At 35.0% G+C, this 26,812-nt stretch overlaps 1 protein-coding gene across 5 annotated transcripts in view; it reads left to right on the top strand.

The window, feature by feature from the left end:
- Positions 1-26,812, top strand: part of DGKB (diacylglycerol kinase beta) — a 326,104-nt gene that overhangs the window by 71,666 nt on the left and 227,626 nt on the right. For all 5 annotated transcript variants that reach the window (XM_088533501.1, XM_088533498.1, XM_088533500.1 and 2 more), the window contains 6 exons: positions 8,178-8,331; positions 11,032-11,067; positions 11,937-12,077; positions 16,204-16,253; positions 18,131-18,205; positions 18,759-18,878. In XM_088533501.1, coding sequence (XP_088389627.1) covers positions 8,178-8,331; positions 11,032-11,067; positions 11,937-12,077; positions 16,204-16,253; positions 18,131-18,205; positions 18,759-18,878 — 576 coding nt within the window. The remainder of the gene's footprint in view (positions 1-8,177; positions 8,332-11,031; positions 11,068-11,936; positions 12,078-16,203; positions 16,254-18,130; positions 18,206-18,758; positions 18,879-26,812) is intronic.

Here is a 26,812-nt window from a genome sequence, read left to right as displayed (position 1 = left end):
TATGGCAGTTTGGCCTCAGGGTAAAGTTTGAGTCAAAAACTGCTATTTTTTCTGATTAAATTATCTGTTCTCTTCAGAATATGGTAGGAAGTAAAATATTACATACTGCAATTAAAACTTCTTAATAGTTTCATTAAAGTACGTTCCAACAAATGCAAAATATGCATTAGCTGTATATCCTGTTTTTCACTGAAAGGTAGTTTTGCATATTTTCAGAATCAGAGTATTTAGACTTGTGATGTCTTTACCATGTGGAGTTGTGTGTACTTTGGCACAGTTGGAGATATATAAATATCTCTCTTTAGCTTGTCTTTCTGTGTGCAGTGAGTAATGAAGAAGAACAAATTATAAAATAGCACAGGTTAGTTGTAGGAGGAAGAAAGATAGAGCTAAATACTCACAGCATGATATTTTCTTTATCTAAACTAATCTCCAGCCTCTCCCCAACATGTTCATCAGTTCTACTATATTAGGTGGAGGCCAAGAGATGAGTTGCCCTATGCAGCTTCCTTCACCTGTAATCATGTCCACAGTCATATTTCACACCAGTCTGCAATGGACAGTTTAGGGGCTAATAACTTCTGGTTAGCACAGAAATGGATTCTTCATATATTGCAAGAAGTAAAAGGCAAGCAAAAACTGTTGACATGGTGTCAAACTATTGGCTTTCAGGTGTAGTTTTCATGTGTATTCGTGCTTATGGTCTGTGTGGTACCATGTATGTATTTCTGAGCTCCTATCATTCCAGAATTTAACTACAAAACATGTATATTGTGGGAGATTTTGTGGCATCTAAGAATGTAGAACGCAACATGCTTGTATGCAGAGAACCAATTGACTGGGATCAGTCCTTTTCTGGTGTGCAGCAGAGGAGTAGCAGATCATTCTCCATTTGCTTCAGCCTGTGGGAAGGAGGGCAGATTGCTTTGTCTGCAAAGAGAAGAGAATTTATAAAGTCAATCCTATGCTTTCAGTTAGCCAGGATGCATCTTGAGACAGATCTTTGCTCTGAGTATCCTAAGAAAGCAGTTTAGTCTCTTTCCCTCTCTTAGTCGTCCCTTTGTCTTATCAGAATCAGGTATTCCAGGCATCTCTATGAAGTCTATGAAGGCAAGTCTATGAAGTCTTATATCAGGGAGTGTCCTCCCCCTTCTCCTCTCTTTTAGGTGAGTATATATCTATAAAAAGTTTGATACAAAATGAAAAAAAAAATACTAAAAGCCTTAAAAAAACTCTCTTTGCTCTTCCTCCAAGCACTATAGCTTCACTTTTGATACTGCTACTGGGAGTAGCCAGTTTTCCAATTCTTGTTTTCCCTGGAATTAAGTGACTTGTTATCTATGAACTAGGGCTAAGTTAATACAATGTACTTATGAGTAAGTGCTTCAAAAGAAACAGGACACTCAGCGTAGGCAGTCCTCCCTCTTCTTTTTTCTCTCCTCTAAGTCCTGTGTATTCTGGGAATCTGGAATTTAAGAGAAGCTGAAGGTTAGCACTCTGCTTCATGCTGTTGGCACAGAATAGAAAAGATGCAGGGTGCATGGTTCAGTGGTATTAGTGAAGTAAAAGGCTTCTCGTCACTTATCTGAGTTGAATGGGGTAACTGTGAAGAAACATGCATACAAACATGATCTGTCAAGGCACTATGGGATATAAAGGTCCTTTTATTGCTGTTTTTTGTAGTATTCTGTGCAGTAACAGGAGAATAAAGCTGTGCACTATTTTGTTAGCTTAGAATAAAGAGATTTTTAATGCTCAAAATGTCTAAAGCTAATTTTCATATTTTAAGTTTATTTCTTCGAAGTTGAGGATTGCTTAGTCATTGTGGTAAATGTCATCCTGAAAATTCTCTTGAAAAATGTAATTTATCCTGAAAACTGTATTTTATTTGCCTTGTCATTTGCAAGGACTTCAATCCCTTGGTGACTTACAACTCTCTGTAGTCTAGACTCCTTAGCAACATCATTTCTTAGTTCAGTCTTTTTATGTGTGCTTACTGTTCTGTCATAGGATTTCATGTGGTATGTTGAAAAGGAACCATAATGAATTAATGATCACAAAACTGAGGTGGGAAAGCGGAATAAATCCCAGGCTAAAGTCTTTACTACAGAACTGCCTTTTTGATGTATTAAGATTGAAAAACAACAAAAGAGCTGAGAATTGTTGGCCAAAGCCCTTAAGGGTTTTTCCAAGACCTTTTTGCAGTTGGGGAAGAGGGAAGTACAATGCTTTCCAGAAGCACATTTCCCTGAAGTCTTCCGTAGGATGCTGTGATCCAGTGGTGGGACTTTCCTTAGGGTCTTAGCTTAGTTCTTCCACTGCATTCAGAGTGGCAACCTTATAACTCAAAATACTCCTCTTAACTGCCCCATCATCAACTTCTGTAATAGTGTCTAGTATCTGCTCTAAGTAGGTTCCCTTTAGATGTAGTTTAAATTTCTCAAGAGTCCAGACCTGGAATGCGTAGCCCATTTCCAGCCTTTCTGCCCTGCTTACCCAGCTGTGCCTCCTTGGCTGCTGCCAGATTAGAGGAAAGGAATAAGAAATGAGATGCAGCAGAGCCAGAGGTGCTAATGGGTTTGGAAGAAGGCTTGAAAGTCACTGCAGTTTCACTGCCACCCTATATTCTGACCTGGCTCAGTGGTTGCCTCCCCCTGTATTCCAGTTTGCCCATGAGTGGAATCTCCTCAACCTCAGTGCCTATCTCCCTTTCTCAAGAGAGGGATTTTCAGTTTAGGCAAAGTAGGCACAATGTGGTATTACTACTTTTGCAACTGCCACTTAACATATGTATACAGCTATTTTGTTTTTCTATATTTTATAATATCATTAGGACACTGTAACCAAGTGCCTTGAGTAACTGTTTTTTATTAACTTATTGCAAGGATAGTATTATGAGAAAAATTCTTGATCTAATTAATTCTGTTTTATCCTGGTTCTTAAAGGGCTATTTGAGGGCAGGAATTTTCTTCAAAGTAATGGGAGTTGGCATAGCAAATTCTAATTGTTTGTGTTTGTGGCTCCTTGTAAAGTGAAGGATGCTTCAGAGAAATTTCCACCACAACACAGTGGTTGAGTTTGGGTTCTGTAACAAGACAGCTCAGCTCAAGCTGCAGAAATGGGTGAATTTGTCTATATTTGCTTGCTCAAAGATTCTAACAGAAAAATTCTAATGTTATCTGGAAATAAAACAGATTGACCTGCCTTGTTTCAGCATTGGAAAAATGCTTCTTCTTACACCCAAGAAAGTGAGGATATTTGCTCAGATGGAACTTTCTGTATATGAAAGTTCATGGTATCAACCTTGAAATAAGCTGTTAAGGATTTTCAGCAAACACAGAATTTCTGACGTGTGATTGTAAAATATAAACAGCATAACAGATGGCATATAGTCCTAGGGGTGCTGAGTGGCCTCTGCGAACAATCTATAATTGCTGTTTACCTCATTGTTTTGTAGATAATTTATATACACATAATATATATGTATGCATACAAAAACAGACACATATACATATTTATATATGTATTTTGTTTCTTTTAGCATACATTAGTTTTGCTTCTTTTAACAGAAGCCCAAATCCAAAATGATACATCTCTCCAAACAGCCTGGTTGCTTGGATGTGCTCCGGGTACCTCCTTATTCTGAGGATTCTTTCAGTAGTTTGTACAATAATAATTTTGCAAGTAAACTTTTATCATCTATTGGAATTTTGGAATAGACCTACAGAGACAACCCTCCCCCCCCCCCCTTTTTTTTTTTTTTTCTGTCAGCTCTTTTCTGATGTTTAAACAGCCTCTATTAAGAGAGAGGCAAGTTTGAATTTTCACAAGCAAAGAGAGGAGCTTGACCAAGGCACCCCACCCCATGCATATGTTCTAACCAGGAGATTTTTTTTTTGCAAAATATTGGAAAAGCTGTTACTCCTGCACTTTCAAAATGAAATTGTGGTCTCCACTGCACTTGGTGCACAGCCTTTTTTTTTTTTTTAGGTATTTTTGTGAATGCAGAAAATTAGACCCAATAATGCAGGTCTAGTTGGGTATCCTGATATTTATTCTGTTTTAAACGTAAGATAAAGAGTGAACACCTCTGTCATAGCTGGAACATTTTATTCATTTTGAGAAACATGTTTGCAGACCCTTTAAGAAGTTTAAGGCAGAAAACTAAAGGGTTTTCCAGATATAAGTGCTGCATTAGTAGCAATTGGCAGAGTCCTTCAGGATTCCAGTACAAACAAAGGCATCAATATTGAACTCCAACTTTAGATTTTTTTTTTCTGAACTGCCCCATATTGTTCGTATTATGCTGTAGTTAGCTCTGCTCTCATTAGTTACAAAAAGGAATAAGATATTTCCTACTCTGTAGACTAAGGTCTACAGTGCTGTGAGGTAAAAGCAATGCAATTTCACAGTGTATCTTGAAATGGGCACAACTGATACTGTGCAAAAGACCCCTTAGAATGCCTTTTCTGTAAAGTTGTCGTTTACACCTTTGGATGAGCTGGAGCAAATCAAGATACCTTCCTTTTGGAACTCAGTCAATCATCTAGAACTGATCAAAAACATTGTTTTTTTTTTTTCTACTTTTCAATATAGTGCAGATCTGTGTGGGGGGAGGTTAAGGAAAAAAACAACACCTATGAATTATATTCTTGTTGGCAGCTTGGGCTGGAATTAATTTTGAAATTTTATGGGTGCTTAATTAAATGTTATGGATTGTCTCTGACAAATTGTCACATAAGAAAGATGCATATTTTTAATTTGCCTCTGCCCTGAGTCATAGTGAATCCAGTTTAATGTGTGCTTCAAGACAAGCTAAAAAGTTTAAGGATTGATTGACAGGTTTATTTGCTGAAAAGAAACGGAAAACCAGAACTTCAGTTTTACTTTTGCTGTCTATCCTTTCTTGTCTCTTTCTCTCGAAGTTAGATATATATACCATGTTTTTGAAACTGAAGGAATAGGAAACATTGCTAAATGGTATAACAGGGAAAGGATGTATTCCTTGTAAAAATAGTAGGAAAAATAATTTTATGGAGACATTGTGATTTAAATACCATAACTTGATAGTGTTATTGAATGAATACTTCTTTGATCTGATACCAACATGTGATATTACCAAGTGCAGTTTTATAAGCCAAAACTGTAAGAAATTTTACAAAGCTTTATAAAGGATTATGAAGATTTATGATGCAATAATAGTACCAAATAGGTACTTGGTAATATTTTAGCACCAATAACATGAATCTTCTGCTGTGGTTCTCACAGGATTTCTTCTAAGAAATTTCTTTTGGTATTCTGCTGTTATGTAATGCCTTATGTATATTCCAGTGAGAGAGATATGGAAGAGAAAGTACTAAGAATAATTTAAAATGTGCTCTGTTTGAAGGCTCTCTCATTTTTTATTTGTCAACTAGAAGGCTAATCTAAACTAGTCCTAGATCCTACTACAGTTTCCTGTTCCTCAGCTCTATTCTTTTCTGTAGATACATTACCAAGCTACGTCTTTATTGTAGATTCATTTAGGAAAAACAAAGATTCAAAAATGTCTGCATTGCTTTAGAGGTCAATTCTTATTAAGATTATCTATATGTCTATGCTACCTAACTTGTTTTTTTTTTAGGTCCTCTAGAAAAATGTTATTCAGTGAAAGAGTGCCAGAATCATGCCTGATGCATAGCCAAGTCCCTAAACAACTCCCAGCTTCATTTGAAGGCCTTTGGCTGTACACTATCAGAGCTCTCTCTACTCTAGGAATTTTTTTTGTTTGTTTCTCTAGGAGAATATAGGCCCCAAAGCACTTTGAGCTGATGAGCTCTGGCTATAGAACACCTCCCTTGGCCTGTCATTTGCCTTTGCCAGGCACCCTAATCAACGGCACCCAGGGTATCAAGTATAATACATGGATTTGGCAGCTGAGTTGTGTTTCTTTGATATACATTGCCTTTCATGGACAGAAAATATAAGACAGCTTGGAACATTTGCTTTAGAGGAAACTCCAAGTAAATGATAACTTGGTAGTCTTTAGAAAACGCTGAACGGATAGAACCTCTTTGAGAAAAAGAATGTTAATGTTATTTATTAACCAACCTTTTGCCCTTGATGAACTACTATTACTCAGGCAATATGGTTATAGGGGCAGCTCTTTAAAAATCTAAGATAGCTGTCAATTCAAGGAATATTTTAGCAGGAAGGTGTGTGCCTAAAAACTGAGGACAGAGTAAATGAAATAAAACTTTATGGAGCAGAGAGATTTTAATACATCCATCCATAAACCTTAACTGAGATTGTAGCTTGTTTTTCTGTTTCACTTTTAGCTCAGTTATACCTCTTTATACCTAATTTAATGAAATTTCTAAGATATATTTCATTACTGAACAAGCTAACAGTATAATTTTAGGTTTCTAATATTAGTTAATTTAGAGATTGGTATATGTACTATGTTGTCAGATAAATATATATATGCATATATATATATATAGTGTAAACTGATAGGCGGTTTGCTTGGATGCTGCTCTTTTGCCTTTGTGGTTTCAAAATTTATAAGGATTGAATCAAATATCAATGGCTGTTATTGAGGAACACATTTAGAAAGTTTTCAGCATAAGTGAAATGGAGCATAAATTGTAAATGTATAAATGTAAATGTAGAATGGCTGAATGACTGAAATTCTACTAGAATGACAGAAAGATGGTTACTACATGTTCAAGATGCTTTTTTTTTTCCTCCAGTTTCTGCTATTTTTACGTTCAATAGATAGGATTTTTAGTGGTTTCACTGAGCGCCTTTGTTGAAAAAGGTGTTCTGTTTTAGAACCTCTACAGAGATGCCCTCTTGCCAAGTTTATATTCCCAGTAAGTCAGTAAACTTGCACAAAATTAGTCAGATTTTGCAATCTTTATTGTTGCCCCCTAGTAAGAAGAATGACATACAACTAAATTATTTCCCTGGAGCAGTTTTATTGCTCTTCATGGAAAAACCTTGTTTCATACATACCGAACAAAACTTCTTCATCTCATCAAAAAGAGAGAGATGAGGAGAAGAAAAAAAAATCTCTGCTATGAAGTATTTTTTACAAATAATTTAACATAATTGTGACTGTGACTCCAATTCCCAAGTTACCGAGGCACTTATTTGGCTTCCACTTTTGTTTTGCTTTTGACATTTATGTTCTGCTTGCTAATGTTGCATTCATTGTACTATTGCACCAGCATATTTTCAGGGAGACATGTAGAGACTTCCCTACACATGGAGAGCTTTTCTCACCTTGAATTTGCCATAAAACATGACTTTATCTGAGACGTAGTCAAAGGTGGAAAGTTAGTGTTCTGTTTGAGCCAGAAACAAATACAGCAACAGTATTATATTTTTCAGATAATTAAGAAATGCTAAGTGTGTTTTATTATTTATCATATATGTAACAAAGCCGCCTCATTGTTAAGTGTTTGATTTTATCACAGTTATTGAGAGATGAAAGTGAAATTGTGTTAAGAACTTATGATATGCTTCATCACACTGTTATTTCTAGTAGTTATGTATTATTAGGATTAAATGCAATCAAAACATTTTCCATTCATTTTATTTGTTAAGACTGTTAAATGTCTTACCAGATAGAAGTCAACCATGAAGTTTCATAAATAAATTTCTACCTAGCTGACAAAGTAGCCAGCTGGCTGATTTTTTTTTAATTGCAGACACATATGAAACCCTGTTTAGACAAGACAGGGTGATTAATTCCTCTTTGACAAACATCAACAAAACATGTTGCTACCTAGAAAAAGAGTTAGTTACCTTTCAGTTGGAATCCAAAAATCTTCTGCTTGTTGTCTGTCTAACGAGAGGAAAAGTTAAAACTTAATCAGGCACAGCCCTGGGAGCTCCACAGACTAGGGGTTTATATGTACAGTTAAGTCATATTGAAATGAAACCCATGGCATTGAGTTACAGGGTCCTGATAGATGCTGTGTGTCTTTCTCCTTTGTCTCTCTCTCCTATATAAATATATATACAATCAGTAGTTTTCAATATATATTGAAAATCCAAATTATATCTTCAGAAATCAGTATTTTAAAGGATTGTATAACATTTCGGTTAACAAGATGTTATTTGGCGCACTAATATGAAAGTTTTTCTAAAACAGTTCATAAAATTTCTCTTTATATATATTTTCACCTTAGACAATTGATTTAGAGGGATTCAGGCTGTTCATGAAGACTTTTCTGGAGGCAGAGCTACCTGATGACTTCACTGAACATCTTTTTACATCGTTCAGCAACAAAATCCCTCACTGCAGCCCTTTAATAAAAAACAAACCTCAGCTCCTTTCTGGAGGTAAGTAATAAAATCACAATAATACAAGAAATTAATTTTCTCAACTTACTATTTACTTCTGAAAGTTATAAATGTATGGAATTATGATTTATGTATAGTTATATTCTTTTTTTTTTTTTTGATCATTTGTGAATTTGGAGAAACAACTCAGTTGTCAACACAGGACTATTGTGAAGAGAATAGAATTAAATACTTTCATCTTTTTAATTCACAATAGTGATGCAGCTGAGACACCAAGTGGACAGTCTTTTTCATGTTAATACTATGCTTAAATTGCTATGTTTATCTGGTCCTGCTGCCTACTGTGCTGTGTAAATGCTTAGAAACCTTCAGAAGCTCCTGCAGAAAACTCCTACGTATGCTCTGAAGCTTTCCTTATCCTTTTACTGACTCCTCTCTTAGTTGTCTAATTGTGATAATGCTGGTAGTAATCCTATGAATATACCAGCTCCTCATGTTTTGCTGACCTAGAAGTGCTAGCAGTATTTCTTTTCCCACTGTGAGGAACAGTTTCCTAATATAGTTTGAATTTTTAATGCTAGACTGTGTGATCTGTTTAGCACAATTTTTAGTTTGGAGAAATTTTAAACATACTATCATGATAAATCCTGTTAAAAATGACTTATTAAGTTTTATAAAGATTTGTTAAGATAATTCAGATTAAAAAAATATTATTTTCCTAAATTTCAGAGACTTCATTTTAAATAGTATTGACTTAGAACTATAGCAATATTCAGTAGCTATATGGCAGGTTCTAGACTAATTTAGAGTAGGAATAAATTTCCAACTTTGAACAGGTGATCAAGCAGTTCGAATGAGTTACAAAAAAAAGTCTTTATTCACTTGAAATCTTTATTTGAAAATTAGATATCCTCAAAATGCGATTCATCAGGAAGTTGACTTGATACCAGTGCTAACTGATAAAACATTACTTCCTGAGTTGCAGAAAGTCTTGATGGGATGCGGGTGATAGTTTTGAGTTACATTACAACTTATGAATATACTAAATACTTGCTTTTAGCAAGGAATGAGATGAAAAAATAAATTGATTCCTACAGTGTCAAACTTTGAATTTCCGTAGATGCTACAGAGACACATTTCCATGTATGTTTAGATACAATCAGAATTACAGACTTTTAAATATCATCCATTGAATCTGACTTGCTTTTTGGTAAAGGGATAGTCTATGATGATAACTTTTTCTGTGATTACCACATGCCATTCTCAACTAAATATATTTTTTCCTTTATTTTTCTTTCCTTAATTTTACAGTAGTTGGGTTTTTTTCCACTTCTTAACTTTATGCATCCCAGCCAAAAGACATATTGCATTATTGGCTATTGTTATATGTATTGCCTATAATATGTATTCTGATGCTCGGAAACTAATTTAGGCCCTACTTTTAAAGGTCCCTTGCCCACAGAGATGCTTTGTGACAGAATCTCTAAGGGCAGGGCATAGAATTATAGAATCACAGAATCGTCAAGGTTGGAAGGGACCTCTAGAGATCTTCTAGCATGTGTAAATGTAGTCTGTATTGTCTACTGCAATAGCTATTTTGAATGTCATACATTTTCAGCATTGCACTTTTTCTCTTAGCCATATAGATTTTGTTGCCAGTAATGTCTTAACAGCACAATTTTGCTTCCAGTTACAGCATGTCTATTTTTTGTTGATGTTTTCGCAGGGAGCAGCATCCGCTACAAACATACACTGTACAAATCACCATTAGTTTGCAATCTTTTAGAGTCAACACGTTTTGCCTCATAACTCTAACAACAGCTGACGTTCACTGATACATATTTATTTATTATACTGTATTTTAACATATGTTGTCTGAGTAGATATTTCTAAAAGTCATCTTTTATCATTTTGGTGTTTTGTTTCTTTCTGTGACTCTGGCACTTCATGTGAAGAAAAAGCTAACTGCCATTTTTAGATTGTTGTCAGACTAATTTATAAAATCTGCCCAGTAGAGACCATGTTAAGCTTCTCTCACTTTTATTACAATTCTCTGATAAGTTTATTCCTTAAGTGTGTTTAAAAAAAAAAAAAAAAAGTGAATCATCTACTATTTTCAAAACTGTATGCAATATTTTTATTATAATATTGCCTACTGTTCTTTCTCCTTCACTGTCTCTTTCCACTTTTTAATTCCTTTTAGCCTTTTTTTTTTTTCCTAATAAGGAGTTAAAATAATAATCTGTCATGAGACCAGTTTTGTAGCTCTCCATATGTATTCAATGTAGTACTGAAAAGAAAATTTTAAGTTTTTTCAGGGTTATGTCCAAAGCATGTTTGGTGAAACAGTTCAGTTCATATCATGCTAGGAATACTGGTCATTTTTGCCTGAAAATATGCTTTTGTGTTGCAATTTAAACATATTAGATCTTTACTAGGTTTTATGTATTTATAATTTGTAGTGATTAAAGAGAAAATCCTGGGCTTTTGTACATTCTAATGTACAAATGAAAATCATGGAAACATTCAGGCTATCAAGTAATCTTTAAACATTACCAATAATGAAAAAATGACCATACTGAGAAAGAAACATCTGACATTCTTCCGAAGGTGGGAAGGGAATGAGCTAGAGAAGATCGCATGAAACATAATAAGGTTCATAAATATATCTGGAATGTATCCACTTTTTGCTTAGTGTTTCTCTGCCCACTCACCTCTGTTTATAAATTGCATTTTCAGTTAAGGTGTCTGAAGAGAGATGGAAACAGATGCCAGGTAAGTGACAGCATTATGAGTCAGTATTGCATCCTCCTTTCTACCAGCTAAGATTATGAAAAATACTTTGACTTGCAGCTTTGAATAAGCCGAAAGTTCATTTTCATCTGGATTCAAGGCTATACATATATGAGTTAGGTCCAGCTCTGTTTGGTGCATATGATTCACATAAGATCTGAATGTGAACCAGTTATGTGAAACTGTGTGATTAAAGATAATTGTTGAAACTTGTGTTCCAGCTGATACCCTGGAAATGCTTTGATAGGAATTATTATGACCCTTACTTAAATTGTGTGTTTATTTTCATGATATTCTTAGATCAAGGCTTATACAACTTAAATATGTGTTGTTTTGACATGCATCTGACTGGGAGAAAACTAAACATTTGGATGTCATCAAAGTTCTCTTTGATGTCACAAAATCATCTTTTAATTAGTCTAGCTGATGACAATCTGTAAATTCAATGAAACTGCTATAACACAAGGAAGTGGATGCAGAGTTGTGCAGGGTCTGTTTTAATGTTTAAATTAACATATAAGTTAAATAAAAATACTCAACAAAGATGCTGTACGATCAAAGCACATTACAGCAGGGCAAATGAAAAAAGGGATTCCATTCCATAGTTGATTTCTTTTTACATTAGTTTGTTTTATCTGCATACTATTTTAGACTGACTATCATTTTAATTATGTATTGGTCATATAAGCTATGGAATTATAATATTGATAATAACTTCATATTTCAGATTTTAATTAAGAAGTTTTCTGAAATTTAGATAAAGAATCGAAGATGCATGTGTATAGGAGTTCTTTTTTCATTCTCTATTTGTATCACGGATAAGAGTAACAAGGGCTATCTGTTATTTCCAGGTTTGAGACTTAGCAAAGGTACCACTGCGTCCCGACCTCCTACTCCTGCCAACTTACAGTTACCAGATGTGATCCAGTTGAAAGATATTGTTTGCTATTTGTCTCTGCTAGAAAGAGGAAGACCTGAAGATAAACTAGAATGTATGTTTTCTTTTTATTTTACCTTATTATATATATTTGTTTTTCACAGAAAGAAATTTCACAAAATTTCCAATTCAGAATTAAGACTTAATGATGACAGGGAAGTTATATTGGAGAAGTTATTATTCTTGCTAGGCGTTTTAACTTCGTAAGATTTTAATGGCTTCTTTCTATCCAGTATGCACCGAGTTGGGGAGTGAGGAACATAAGATCTACAATTAAAATACTTCTTTTTTTTGTGATATTTTCAATAGATTACTCCTCGTATCAGAGCTGTGAAAAACAAATTTAATATATTGGTCAAGATATACAGGTTATGACAAGGATAATCTGCAGAAGATGTGCAGGCAAAGATTGCATGTCTAATTCAGGCAAAGAGCAGATCTTGGATGTAGGTCTTGGATTCTACAATATTGATGAATATCAGAAAGTTAAAAAAATATATATCCAGATTTGTGCCATTGCTAGGGGAGAGTGTTTGACTTGATTTGTCAATTAGGGGCCTGATTCACTGCAGCCCGATACTGATCTGCAAATCCAAAGAAAAAAACAAAGAAAATTTTTGTTTACCACCATGGAGTTTTAGAAACTGGTTAGCGCCAGGTAGACAACCAATCAGGCCAGTCCTATAGTCCTTATTAAGACCGAATCTACTTTGATATACATAGCTGGTCTGTCTGTTGGAGAGATGTGGGATCAGATTCCGAGGCTGTATGGAAGGTAAATACCCGGCATGGCAGGAAATGCAGACATGAGGCTCTATCTGCTGGAAAGAGAAGTTCATTACCAGGTGAAGTGACTTTATGCTTTCGAACTATCTTCCTGTTTTGTAGTTTGCAACTTCAAAGATGGTAGACTTTGTAGTGTAAGATCACTGGCAGTTTTTCCTCAGCAGAGATTATGAGGTTCAACCCTTAGATAATATCATAGTGTGATGTCACAGAGTGAGAATATGATGCTGTATGTGCAAATATGCATTCCTAATACATACAAAGAAAAAGAAAGAAGTTTCTAGAATTCAGCTTGGCATATAGTAATTCTTTGTTCGTAGCAAGCTGTGCAAGCAGAGCTTTAAAGCCTGGAGTGTTGCATGAAATGGAGATTGGCTGCTTCACTGGAGCCAAGAATTGATTGGTACAATTGAAAGAGGGAGAGGTAGAGCAGAAAGTGATTTTCAGGCAGGGAACGTTGGATGGAATTCCCATTTGCAGAAGTACATAGGCAATATACTGTTTATGTTCTTTTATTATTTAAGAGAGAGAGCTAGATCAAATAAATGTACTGTTGTTACACAATTCACATACTCAGGATGATTATTAGTTAGGGCATTTTTTGAGCATTATTATGGCCATAGAGTTATTAGGGACATGAGGCACAGCCCTGTTGTGAGGCCATTCAGAGAAAGGGCTCTAGGCATGAACACAACATGCACAGGCACCATAACTCCACAAAGATTATGTGCTTACAAGTTGTAATGTACATTTTAAACTGTGCACTCAGCACAGTTATAAAAAGAAACTCTAAGAATTATGAGCTGAGCTTTTTTTGCTATCACTTCTCATCAAGACTGTAAGTTATTCAGTTTCTGTCCCTTCCATCCCAACACAGGCTTCCAGATGCCTGATTCTCTTTTACATTTTTGCAGTCATGAAAATAGAAAGTGCATTCAACCTACATTGTGTATGTGTGTCTATGTACAAATGAATTCCTCAATTTCTACTCTAAAGGCCATGGTTTCCAACTCTTGTAGTTATAGGGGTATGTCAGCCTGAACTTTGGAAGTTCAGCAGTGCAAGAACTGTTCTCATCTTGGTAACCTTAATGCATTTCTATTTACCTATAAAAGGTAAACTGTACAGTCTCATTTCTAGATCAGCCAGGCTAGTTATGTTAGGGCATTTGAAAATGAATATGAAAGCCCAACTCCGGGCTCTGTCGCTTGCAAGGGGATTTTTGTTCAGGACTTTTTATTGTTTGTCCTATTTTCTCCCAGACTGGGTAAATCAGTAAGAACGTGAATATTTAGAAGCGTATGAATAGAAAAGAGATTACAGGCATGTTCTGTAATCAATCCTTCTGTTATTCAAAACACAACATCAGCAAAGAACTGGGATTGAGCCTTATCCCTATGTAGTGCCTATGTAACTGGAGAAACTTTGCTTGCTACCAAGGTGAAAGTTATAATTGTGCTAATGTCTTTCAAAAAACTGATGAGAACTGCTGACTCATGCTAAAAAAATTCCAAAATGAATTCTCTCAAATGAAGAAAGATCAGGGAGCTGCTAAAACTACTGCTGCTCTAGTGGTAGCTGCTGTAGAGGATTCTTTCCATTGCTGCAGTTCAATCATAGAGGAGGCGGCAGCAGAACCGAATCATCTGAACTTTATCGCTGAGTGATTCAGTGAGTCATCCCTATGGAAACTGTGAATACTTAATGGTACCTTTGCCAGATAATATTAGCCCTCTTGCTCAAAGCAGCTTTGGTAGAAGCATAGTAGCAGTGACAGTCTGTGGAGACTTTTAAACATGATTTTTCCCCCAAGCATTTCTGCTATGTAATTGCCAGCAAAGAAACACTTTTTTTTTTTTAAAAAAAAAGGTGTTGTTATGCTATAATTTATGTATTTATGTAAATAAAATTTTATTTACAGTGAACTTAATGTAGCTTTTAAACACATTCTACAGTAAATATCTTTAATCTTGCTTTACAGCTCTTAAGGGCATATCATATTGGCTAAAATTGTTGAAGTGAAGGAGAGGCATAATACTTTTTCGTTTTCTCAATTAGGTGATCAATATGGGAAGATGGCGGGGGATGGGGAATATAAAGCAAGCACACTGAGACAAATGCCTGTTTAAGTGTGGGGTTTTTTTTTCCTAAGTCAATAATAATGACATTGTTTCCCTCATTTTGCTTTCCAACTCCTAAGAAATTCCTCTCACTTATCACTTGTATTGTTGTTGCCTGAGAACAGTAATAAACTTATCTTGCAGAATTTGTTGGACATCGCTGCATTTTCTGTAGTTCCAGTGTAATCGGATTGTTCACTGTTAATATGTCATATGCTGTGTTTCCTAAGACATCTGATATCAGAGTTCAAACAGTTTACTTGGGTTTTGCTATCAGTTGAAAAACCGCAGTGCCCTGTAGGTGGGCTTTCTCTTTTCTTCCTCCTTAGAAAACAGTTCATTTAGGGATAAACTGGACACTATTGAGGAGGTGGATTTAGCAAGACCTGAGAAACAGTCCCCATTATGGGGGACTCTGGGCAAAGAGTGATGTATTCCTAGACATGTGGGTTTTATTCTTTGCCTTTATAATAATGGTTTTACTAAAGGTGAAAGCTTCTCCCTGCTCCTGCAAATGACCAAGTTAGTAAGTTGCCTTTAAATGTGTTGCTGATGGTGGATATTGCAGCTTCTATGGCTAGAATCAGGCAATGATAGAAACATGAAAGAATATATTATTTCTGGACATTATCAAAATGAAGCTCTTCTTGTCTGGGCATGTTTTCAAAGAGGTGGAACATGTTTAGGTTGTAGTCTGAAAATGATAGTCTTGTTAACATGTGTGAGTAATGTTTATTGTTGGATTTGGCTTACTAGATACTTAAAATAATAATCTGTTGTTTCATTTAGCAGGTCAGAACACATTTCTAAAGTGGTATCAATGTTGAATTGTGATAGCTGCAAAGGAGAGAGTGGCATAATATTGAAACTTCAACAGGGTTATTAACATTTGCTTGACTGGTGCATGTTATCATACATTTCACAAAGTGTCAGAGATGGGATTTTTTGGTGGTGCTCCCTTTGAAAACAGATCCTTTCTAGGATGAACCAGAATCCCATGTCACAGATTAAATTAGCTACTGTCTGGTCTACAAGTTAAAAATGCTACTGCCGTGGCCTGCTCATGTATCTCCCAGGAAGGCACTGTCTGGGGCCGTCATTGAGTGCTTCTCACAAAATACAAGAAATTTCCTTGGTTTATGGTTGATGAGCGCTGAGAATAATGATAATGCTGCTCATTCTGTGAAACTTGCATTTGTTAAAATGAAATAATATTACTGTTATTTTTTTTTTCCAAATGAATTTCCTTCTCTCTTCTTTCTGTTTCTTTTTTAGTTATGTTTCGCTTATATGACACAGATGGGAATGGATTCCTGGATAGTTCGGTAATTTTATTTTTTAATTTTTATATGTTGTAGATTGTTGCAGTGATGGTATACTTGTAGCAAACTGCGTGATAACAAATTAACTTCATATTTATGCTGAATTAGTAGAAACAGTATAAACTGTACTCAATAGAAACAACATCTATTCTGTAAATAGCTCTGAGCTCTTCCATAAGCTTCTGCAATAAACATTACCTGGTAAAGAGAAATGGTCTCCATATTAGGTTACACAGTCCTCTTCATGCCTTCTTTCCATTAGAAAGATGTAATTTTTACAATTGCTGAGTAAAAATAACTTCTTAGAATGATGGAATTTGAAGTACCTTAAATCATAGGATGGGCTTCAGATCATTAAAATAGTGATCAAATGTACAATTAGGAAGGATTAATCTGTTACTTCTTTCAGTCCGAAGGCTGTCCTTTGATTGTAGGTCCACATTTCACCTCCATAGACTATACTTGTATACTATGCCTGATAGTCTACAGTCTGTGATGTGTATTCACCTAAGAGGAAAAATGTATGGCTTCCAGCATGAGGACTTTTTGTTAAGAACAGTAAAATGAGAGGCTGAAATCAGCTATGCTTTTCATTTGAGTTTCATTTCATTGAGTTTCATTTGCTTTTCCTTTGAGTTTCATGATGTTCAGTTGTATGTACAATTCCAAGGACAGGAGAAGTAGGATGTCTGTTGCAGGAAAGGTTTCTGCATAGTGCACAATGTGACTTGAAAGCGCCAGTGGAGCATAGAAAAATTACACTTCTATACAAAATGCCACCCATTAAAAAGAAATGTTAAAAGATATTCTACCTGTGCACCTATCTCAGAGATTCTGAGTTTTGAATAACAAGAGAATTTGAAGATTTTTTTGAATTATGAAATCACACCACCATTAAAGGATTAGTCAATGCAAGATTACTCGCAAATTAATTCACTTTCTTTCTCATTGGCTTTGTATCCACATTTTCTTTTATAAATGAAAAGTAAATAAAGTACATTAATGTATTTGACCAGGGATTGCTTGATCTTGCTATCTCTGTAGTAATAAAAGCTACAAAATAGGATTTGTTTCAAGCGAAAGACTTGGTTTCACACAATACTAATTACTTCATAAAAAGTGTTTCAAAAATTTGCCTTTGTATTTTGCTTATAAGACTCTGGTGTAGCTAAATTCCCATGCAAAAAGAGATCTGCAAATACAGCTTATGTATTTCTCAAGTCCAACTTTAGTTTATATCCTCAAGAGTTTTTTTCCTGAATTGGATATTGGTATTTACGGAGTCCTTTGAACATAATAATAAAGAGTCTAATCAAGAGGCCGATTTTATGCTTTACCCTTTTGTCTAGAATATTTCTCATTGTTATTATTAATATAGCGTTTGTACCCAGTGGATTCCTCAACCTCTGAAATATAGGGAGAAACTTTGAAATAATGCTGACAAAAACTGAGATTGATTCATTTAAAAAAAACGTTTTTTGTTTCTCCTTTTGTCACATCAGATGAGGAACATAAGTTTTTCCTACTGAAGAAGCATGCCAAATATGAGCCCCAAACCTTTCTCACATTAAAAAAGAAAAAACTTCTGCAACCATAAATACATTTATGCAAAATAAGATGTTTGCTTTAATAAATACTATAATTATTCCTCCTTTATTGCTTAATGGATCTTTACTGCTAATGGATTTTTTTGGCTTTGGTAACAATTGCATTGCATATTGATTACCAGTTAGCGATTAGAAATGTAATTTTCCGTATATTTTATTGCTGATAAAACAGTATCATTTAAGGCACCAAATTTGAATCATAAGCTGTTTGCAGTAGAATTTGCCATTATAATATTGGACTAAATATTATTATTCTTTTTTTTGCATTCATAGGAGCTCGAAAATATCATTGCTCAAATGATGCATGTTGCAGAATACCTTGAATGGGATGTTACCGAACTGAATCCAGTAAGCAAACATTTTCTCACCCATTTTTGAAATTGTAAGAGATTATTTCTAATAATTTTGTGGTGTTTAATGCCTACATATTATTTTAGATATCAGAAAGATCAGTTATAATAGTAGTCTATGCTTCATTATGGTAGTGTTAATTAGCACTTCTACGGGTCTGTTTTTTTCTGATTAAATCTGTTCTATGAACTACTTTAGTTCTTTGCTAAATTTTAAGGCTATACTTCAGTGCACCTAATAACTAAACTGAAAGTACAGTTGATATATCCCTGAAAAGTTCTTAAAAGGATGATCTGTCTCTTAGTCATATTTTATATCATAAATACACCATGGGGCACAATTTCGTTTGTGAATAGGTGTTAATAAAACATAAATAAAAATACAGTTTCATCTTCTCAACTATCACTAGTCATTTTAGTACATTTCTTCCAAAGATGACATATTAACTCTATTTTCCTTACTGTTTGTACATGGATGTGGGATCAGAGTTCTGTTCTTACTGTTTTCTTGGGATATGAAATTTATGAGGATTTTCATTAAAACTGTGTAGATCCTCCATGAAATGATGGAAGAAATTGACTATGATCATGACGGCACTGTGTCTCTGGAAGAATGGATCCAGGGGGGAATGACAACAATCCCTCTCTTGGTGCTTCTTGGATTAGAGAATGTACGTATTGACTAAGAGTCAAAATATAAGTATGCTTTAATTCCTCTGTCTATGTAGCAACTTGCCTGGAGCAGTGTCTAGGCTTCTCTGTATGGTGCTGTGCTGTGTTGAATAACCATAGTGAATCAGAGAAGAGTCAAAGCTGTAAAGGACCTCTGGAGTTCATTTGGTCCAACCTCCTGCTGAAGGCAAAGCCTCAGATTAGGTTATCCAGGGCCCTGCCAAGCCAAGTCCTGAATATTTCCAGTGAGGAAGATTTCACCATTTCATGGGCCAACCTTCTCCAGTGTCTGATTGCTCTAAGAGGTCTTTTTTTTCTTTTTTTTTTTTTTTTTTTTAACTGATATCTGGATGGAGTTCCCTCTGAAGCATCCTGTGACCATTGCCCATTGCCTCTTGTCCTGCCACTGTGCATCCCTGTGAATAGAGCTCCTGTGTCTTCTCCATAAATAAGTAAACCATACCAAGCAGCAATATCAAAGAGAGCACTTACACCAAATGGTAGAGTGTTATGAAAGAAGAGCTTATTCTCTCTACCTTTACACAGCTTCACAATAAAGATAAAAAACAGACAATATGATCAATTTTATGCAAATTCAACTCAGGTGCCTTAACACTGGCATGTTGCCAGTGCCACCTGCTGTCTGTAATTGTTTCAGCATGTGTATATTGGGATATATTTCTAGTACTTTTTGTGATTTGATATAAAACATTTTTATTTAGAATATTCAACTTTCTGATCAATTGGAGGATAATAAAAATAAATAATTTTTACTCTCCCCATTAACTGCTACTAACCAAACTAAGTCTAGACTGCTGCAGTCACTCAATCAGTAGTATCTTGTTTTTGCAAAGACTGAAACTTTCCAAAAGAAGATCTGCAACAGTACAATATGCTTAGCGGAAGATCTGAAATTCTTGCAAAATAGTGTACTTCATACTTTTTAAAATCAAATTTCCATCTGGATATCTGAATTGAGGATAACTTTATGGCACATTTCAATCAACACTGCAATTATTGATTTCCTAATTCTAGAGATGGAGAAACAGAAAGCTCAGGTATCTTTCTACCATGAAATACCAAATCTATATCAGGTTGTATTTTATTATTTCTGCAGATTCTAGACAAACAGCAACCCTTTCTTTTAAACAATCAGTATAGGAGATAACTACTGGGCATTTGCAGTATGAATGTTTTTTAATGAGTGTTTTAGTTATTTTAGGACATGATACTTGCTGAATATAAAGGTGCTTAAGTTCTATGATAAATTAAAGCAGGTCCTTCTGTAGAGGCTTATTTCTCTATTAAAGCAAAAGCTATGTAAATGTAAAGAAGCAGTATAAACATATATTTGCTAATTTATTCTTTTAAGTATTTTTACTAAGAAAATAACAAATACTTATAAGCAAACACAGTGATCAAAATTGCAGAGTCCTATGAACAGTACCACCATGGGCTAGTGTTGGTCTCATTAAGACCATTTCCATTTTTTCATCTGTTGAAGAAACATAATTGTTTTTAGGCGTCTATATAGTTCTAAGCAAAATTATATTTTGGATCAATAAGCCTATTTTTAGTTATTTACATTGGAGTAAAATGAATGATGCCATTATCTAGAGAACCATGAGTTGTGTCCCTAGTCATTTCTTAATGATTTACTAGGAATAGAAGCCATCCTCTAAAAAGGCTCCCTTTTTTTTTTTTTTTTTTTCATGTTTCAAAGATATCTTGATCTCTTGAATCGTTTACATAATAATTGTGAGAAAAGTCAGATTCACATTTTCCATTAAAACAGCAAAAAGTTACTTCTACTGCTTTTACACAGGTTGAAATAACTCAAATTAGGTATTTAGACTGAAAAGTTAATCAATCTTTAATGCCTGTCCATTACTGTTTTCTGTAAACTGTTGGCCTCAACTTGTTGTGATACATTTGCTGTTGTAAAACCAGTCTTTTCATTTGGTGCACTATTACTCTTTTGGGCCCAGTAATTAAATGATGAAGTCCTGATAGCTTAAAGCTTGTGAGAATACAGGCAACAAGAAGCCTTAGGTTTCTTATGTCCAGGTACCCTTCAATGTTGAAAAAAATGATTAGAAATATCAGGTTGTCTGAGCCTGATCTCAGGCCTGATGTCAGCCTTTTAATATGAAGCAAGTTCCCTTGCTCCTCGAGGTATACTTTCAATACAAAAAAAAAAAAAAAAAATCCTGCTGTCTTTTGGCTTTAGCCAAGTACTTTTTTGCTCTATTGTGAATTAAGGCAATAAAACCAAGTAGCAACTAGTTTCAGTGCCATTCCAGTATGACATTGACAAAGAATGGTCACTGCAGTTTCTTTTTCAAGTACTGGAATCTCCAGTCCTAAACTATAATGTCTCAAGTTTGGCGGTTTTAAGTCAATAGGCACACAACTTCAGTGTGCCTGGATCTGGTTTTATTCTAAATTTGTGCTTTGTTTCTGAAGAGGTCAGGTGTACCTGTATAGGGAGACAAGATTGTTCCTTTCCTGTTAGATGAGTGTTTCTTCCAGGTATGGAAAAAACAAACAAACAAAAAAGACAAAAAGACTTGCAGTGGTCATAGGGATGTGTAGTTGTCAAAGAAGGAGAACGTATTTCAAAATAAAGAAGAGTTTTACCTGTAGTGATGTTCCAGGACAGAAACAATAATTTCTTATTCTGGTGTTTTTCAAGACAAGCAGTTTCAGTCTAAACAAGGAATTTAAACAGGTAGTTATTTTTTTCTTCTACAGAGATGAGATATTGAGATACACATACTGTTGGTAAATTTGTTTTGCAACAGTAGATCTTTGGATTATACAGAGATAAAATTCTAAGTTGTACTGGATAACTGTAATTTTCCCAGTTAGCAGTAGCTGAATGCTAGTTAGCACATCTACTAAAGCTGTTCTTTTTATCATCTGTAATTCTTATTCTGAAGCATGTAGTCACACCAGTTTTCTGGAAGTTGTTCCAAGACCTTCTGAGTCTCTGGAAAAGTAAGGATTTATTGAAAACATTAAAAAAAAAAATGGAATTAGAGGAAAAAATAACTTATGTAATGGAATTTTTAGTATATATTGTATCATGTAATTTAGTAATATTGTATCATGTAATTTAATAATATTGTATCGTGTAGGCCCCATTTAGTAAATATTGTATCATATTGTTCTTATGTCATATTTCAGTCTGCAATTTTCACAGTCTTTGCCAACTTCCAAATTTGTTTTTGCTTCCTAAGGCATTGGTTGTTTCTTTCTCCCAAAAGCACAGGTTGGATAGAGATGTCTTTGCTAATTACACCTTCATCTTGATAATTACACTTTTAGAAAATGGCATATTGCACATGACCAGCTATTAGACTCTCTGTATTCTACTCCCATAGCAGAAACCTTCAAAGAGTCTGATCTTTTTCTAATCTTTTTCTTTCTGCATTAATTGAAGCAAGTCAAAACCCCTAGTAAAGTATGAGACACTCCAGTGACGATCTCCTAGCATTGCTTTAAACATTCTTTGTGAATTGGGAACAAGAGCGTATACTGATGATTTACTCGTGAGGGTTTCTGACAGGCGTGAGCACTGGCTACTGCTGTTCCCTAGCAGTCTCTTACTTGCACATTTTTTTTTCCAGTATATCTTGATGAAAGCATTTTATTTCTGTTATAAAATGATTCTGTGATAGCTATTTTGTGATGTAGCACTATTATCTGTGTCAGATGCCCTAAGGGGCATGCATAATTTTCACAAGAGCTAGTGTTTGAAAAAATACTGGGCCGTTTAGGAGTGAAAAATATGCTGTATTTGCTCCCTTTTCTTTGTCCACTAGATGTCAGCGATGCTCTGCAGCTGGTACTGTAAAAATGAAAAGCTGCCCTAAAGCAAGAGAAAAATTGAACAACAATAAATGCTTCATAACCTGTGTAAGTTTAATGATAAATAATAGGAAACCAGGCCACTCTTCTGACCACTTCTTTTAAATTACGCATTTTAATCTTCAATCTTTTTCACCTCCTCACTTGATGCAGATATACGCTGAACACTCCAATATGGAGCATCAAGGTAAAGGTCAATGACACAAACTCGTTTTGTTTGAAGTCAATTTGATTCAACTGATTCAGCAGGAAATGCTCCTAAAAATCAATTTGGATTCTCAAACAGCAAACATTATGCTTTTACCTCCTCAGAATTTAAAAAGTTATTATTTGTAATTTTTTGATAAAATATGGATTGTAGTATGTTGCTGTGAGTCTATGTGTATAGATTCATGTAAATCTACTCCCATGGGAATGGGGAGTGCTTATTTTTGTATTTTCTATTATATAATATTATTTTGGACTTACTTTTTGAGCTCTGAATATCTGAAAGTAGAAGCAAACTGAGGACGTAAAAGCATTCCTAAGTCTGCCTTGTGAGGAGTCTCACAGTCTGAACTTCAAAAAACCCACAAAAACCCAGAACTAGTTTGGTAGTTACTTTTTTTTAGTTCAAAAATAAATGGGGATGTTCTGGGCTTTTTATTTATTTATTTATTTATTTACGCCGCCCCCCCCCCCCCCCCCCCCCGCCCCGTTTGTTAAGTTTATAATATTTGCCTGAAGACATATTTGGATGATTCTTCTAAAAGCCTGAAGAATAAATGAGCCGTATGCTCTTGCCATACATATGCAGGCCATCCTGGAAGCATTTGTAACTGTTATATTTGTAACTTGTAACTCTCTGCGCTACCCCCTTCCTGGAGTGGGAGTACTTATGTCGGAGGTGGTTTAAGCAGTATCACTTCCTAGATTTGCCACCAGAGGGAGGAACATTTATTCTTTGCAAGACTTCATGCAAGGAGCTGCTAAAATAATAATAATAAAAATGTAGACACCTTTTCCTAGTTTTCCTACTTTCCTAGACACCCTCCTACTTTTTTTTTTCTTTTTTTTTTTTCTTTTTTTTTCAGGAAGTTTGCAAGTGCCATTCCTCTGCCTGTAGACTGGTAAAAGCTCAGTCAGAAATAGCCCTAGCTTGTTTTGTCTTTAAAGATATGTAAAATATACAGTATTTTATGCAGGTACACAAATTTATCATTATTTAAACTGTAATTTCTGCAGCATTTCTGTCTCTGCAGGTGACAGGTGACTGTCATTTCAGGGACAAGAAAACATGCTAATTATGATAGTGGCCTTAAACAAATAAGCTTTCTCGCCTCCTGTGCTTGCTCTTATATTTTCCGTCATCATTTTCTTGTATGTGTTTTATTACTTAAGCATTTCTGGATGTCAGGATAATACCCTGGTTGCTGTGTGGATTAAAACTGTGGAGACAGGGCTATCCCCTCTTTCCTTCTCCCACTATGATTGCTTGTAAGTTTGAAACGAGGAACCCTCCCAAAAACTGTATCTGTTGAGACTCAGAAAAGCTTGCCTAGCCCCACTAAGCAGAAGAAAACCTGACTTCAAGCCTTTACTGAAAGGCCAGCAAAGAAACATAACACTTTTGTGCTAAAAGGAGATGCCATGGGGTTTAGTGGACACCGCTCTCCTTTCTACTTCCTGATTGACGCCCAGAGATAATACTGTAAAGATTTCCTCATGTAAGCTTTTAAAAAACAAAGCAAACCAAGGCAAATCCAGCAAAAATAATAGGCAGCACATGGATAACTTACCAGATTTCCTAGTGTTCTTCTCCCTCGTTGCCGTATAAGTTGCTCGGTTCTGACTCTCTTCATACAAAATACTGAAGACTGATATTTCAGGCATTTTGTGGTTGCTCTTATATGAACTAATGCTTGACTAGGATAAAGATTTATCAAATATTTTCTTACTTTTGTCATGTGTAGGACTTTCATGTTTTGAACCTTAGAATCTCTTTAGCTACTTTTATTTACAAACACCTTGAAAACAGAAGTATTTTAACATCAATCTAGATTAAATATTGTGACTTAATGAGGCTTTCTACTAATCCTAAGGCTGGCTATTTCATGGGTGGTTTGCTTTTTAAGATCAGGTCTTTTCGTCAAACAAACCTGTGATAGAAGGGTCAAGACTAGAAAACTCTCGTATTCCAAATGCTAGTATGTCATAATGTGCTAATGTTTCTGTATGACATATGGAGGCTTCATTTTCAGGGATGTATAATGAAGCAAGGAAGAAATTTTACTGTACCTGCCCTGCTTTGCGATCTTCTTAATGACTATTTGTTTTTAAACTCCTCTTCAGGATATGGAAACAAAATGACTGAATGTCACTAAATGCACTGATGTGTCAGAAATACGGATTTTATTTATACTTAAAGTCTTACATTGGCTTTGTTTCACATTATGTCTCTTTTTCCTAGGCAGTGTTTTAAAAAGTTATGTACATACATAATCATATGCAGCACTTTATTGCTGATTTTTGGCAGTGCACAAGAGCAAAAATTTAATTTGCTATTTTCCAAAAGCGTATTGTGTTTATGTAATAGATTTGTGCATCACTTGCTGTCTGTAACACAGTTAAGTGTTTTAATTGGCAGAACACCCACATCAAGACTTGTTTGTTGTTCTGATAAGGAAAATGCCAGCTAAGTTGGTCCATATGTTCTGTTCAAATAAGAAGCGACACATTCACATGGAATGGCCATTCTTTTAAAAATAAAATTGAAATGATAAAGTAAATGAAACTAACATGGACTAGGAGCATCTTTATGCAAAATCATGCATTTTTGGGTTAGTTTTCAGAAATAGCAAATATTTTTGCTAATAAAAACTGATCAGCTTGCTTTTTAAGTTCTGTGACTTTTGGCTGTATCTGTTGGTGACTAGAGAAATATATGTTAAAAATAAAGTGTGCATTCTTCTTTTTTCCTCAGAAACTTTTACATTGTCTTTGTTGTTTAATGAATAACTGTTTGCCGACAAGATTTAAAACTTACTCAGTATGTTGCAATGTAACAATAATGGAAAAAATGGTTTGAATGAGTTGTAAGGTAGAGAAACAGGAGTCAGAGAGTGCACTTATTAAAATACATCCATCCTTTTTGCTGCCAGTCATGAAGGAGCTTGACAGGATGCTCAGGCTCCACAGCTGCAGAATCTATTTCTGATTCTTCAGGGGAAATTGGAAAACTTCCACACTCTTTGCCAGCCTGAGAATCCCACATTAGGCATCTGCTGTGCTCTTTCTGCAGAAAGGGGACCCTGACATTGCCCAGCTGTCAGAGATGGCATTTGAGCTCCGGCTGATAATATCAGGGGAACTCCACTTAGGCTCTGATCCTGATATCTTAACAGAGCGGAGAGGGGGTGAGGGGAAATATTCCAGCTGATTTCAATTCCTTTCATTTGTAAGAAATTTGTAGGAGTTATTCAAAGTTCTGTTCTGACTTGAACCAAAATTCCTAATTTCTTGGAGTGCTAATTTTTCTTATAAAAGGAAATTTTTCTTTCAGGAGGAGGAAGTAAACTTTGTTTCACTTGTCATTAATGACTATTCTTTTTTTTTTTTTTTTTTTTTTTTTTTTTTTTTTTTTGTTAAAGCCTATGTTCTCTGCCTTCCATTGACTGATTTTATCAGTAAAAATCATTGTATTATTGAAAATCAAGTCAGGCATATTGTGTTCTGTAGACATTCTTGTAGTTTGATATGAAAAATCAGTAACTGGATGAGAACCAGCTGCTCATGTGGTTTTCTTTCCTCATGTTTGGCAAATAAATTGATAGTGATCAGTGTACTTTGCTACTCTTTTCAGACAGCATGTGCTGAAATGTAGCAGAATTTGAAGTATTTAAATAAAATCGGACGAGTTTGGACATGAGAAAATCCAATTGCTTTATCATCAGGATGATTTGGATTTGTGAAATATTTGATCAAACAGATTATTTGCTTCTTCATAATTCTTTAAGTTTGATGTGAAAACAAGTTTTGTGATTTGTATTGAATAATAAATATCAGTCACACTTGTTGAGAA

The sequence above is a fragment of the Tinamus guttatus genome, unplaced genomic scaffold, assembly GCF_059628265.1.
Source record: "Tinamus guttatus ecotype Peru unplaced genomic scaffold, ASM5962826v1 Tinamus_guttatus_pri_ptg000503l, whole genome shotgun sequence".
Lineage (NCBI taxonomy): Eukaryota > Metazoa > Chordata > Aves > Tinamiformes > Tinamidae > Tinamus > Tinamus guttatus.
This window is presented reverse-complemented; position numbering and strand designations above follow the sequence as displayed.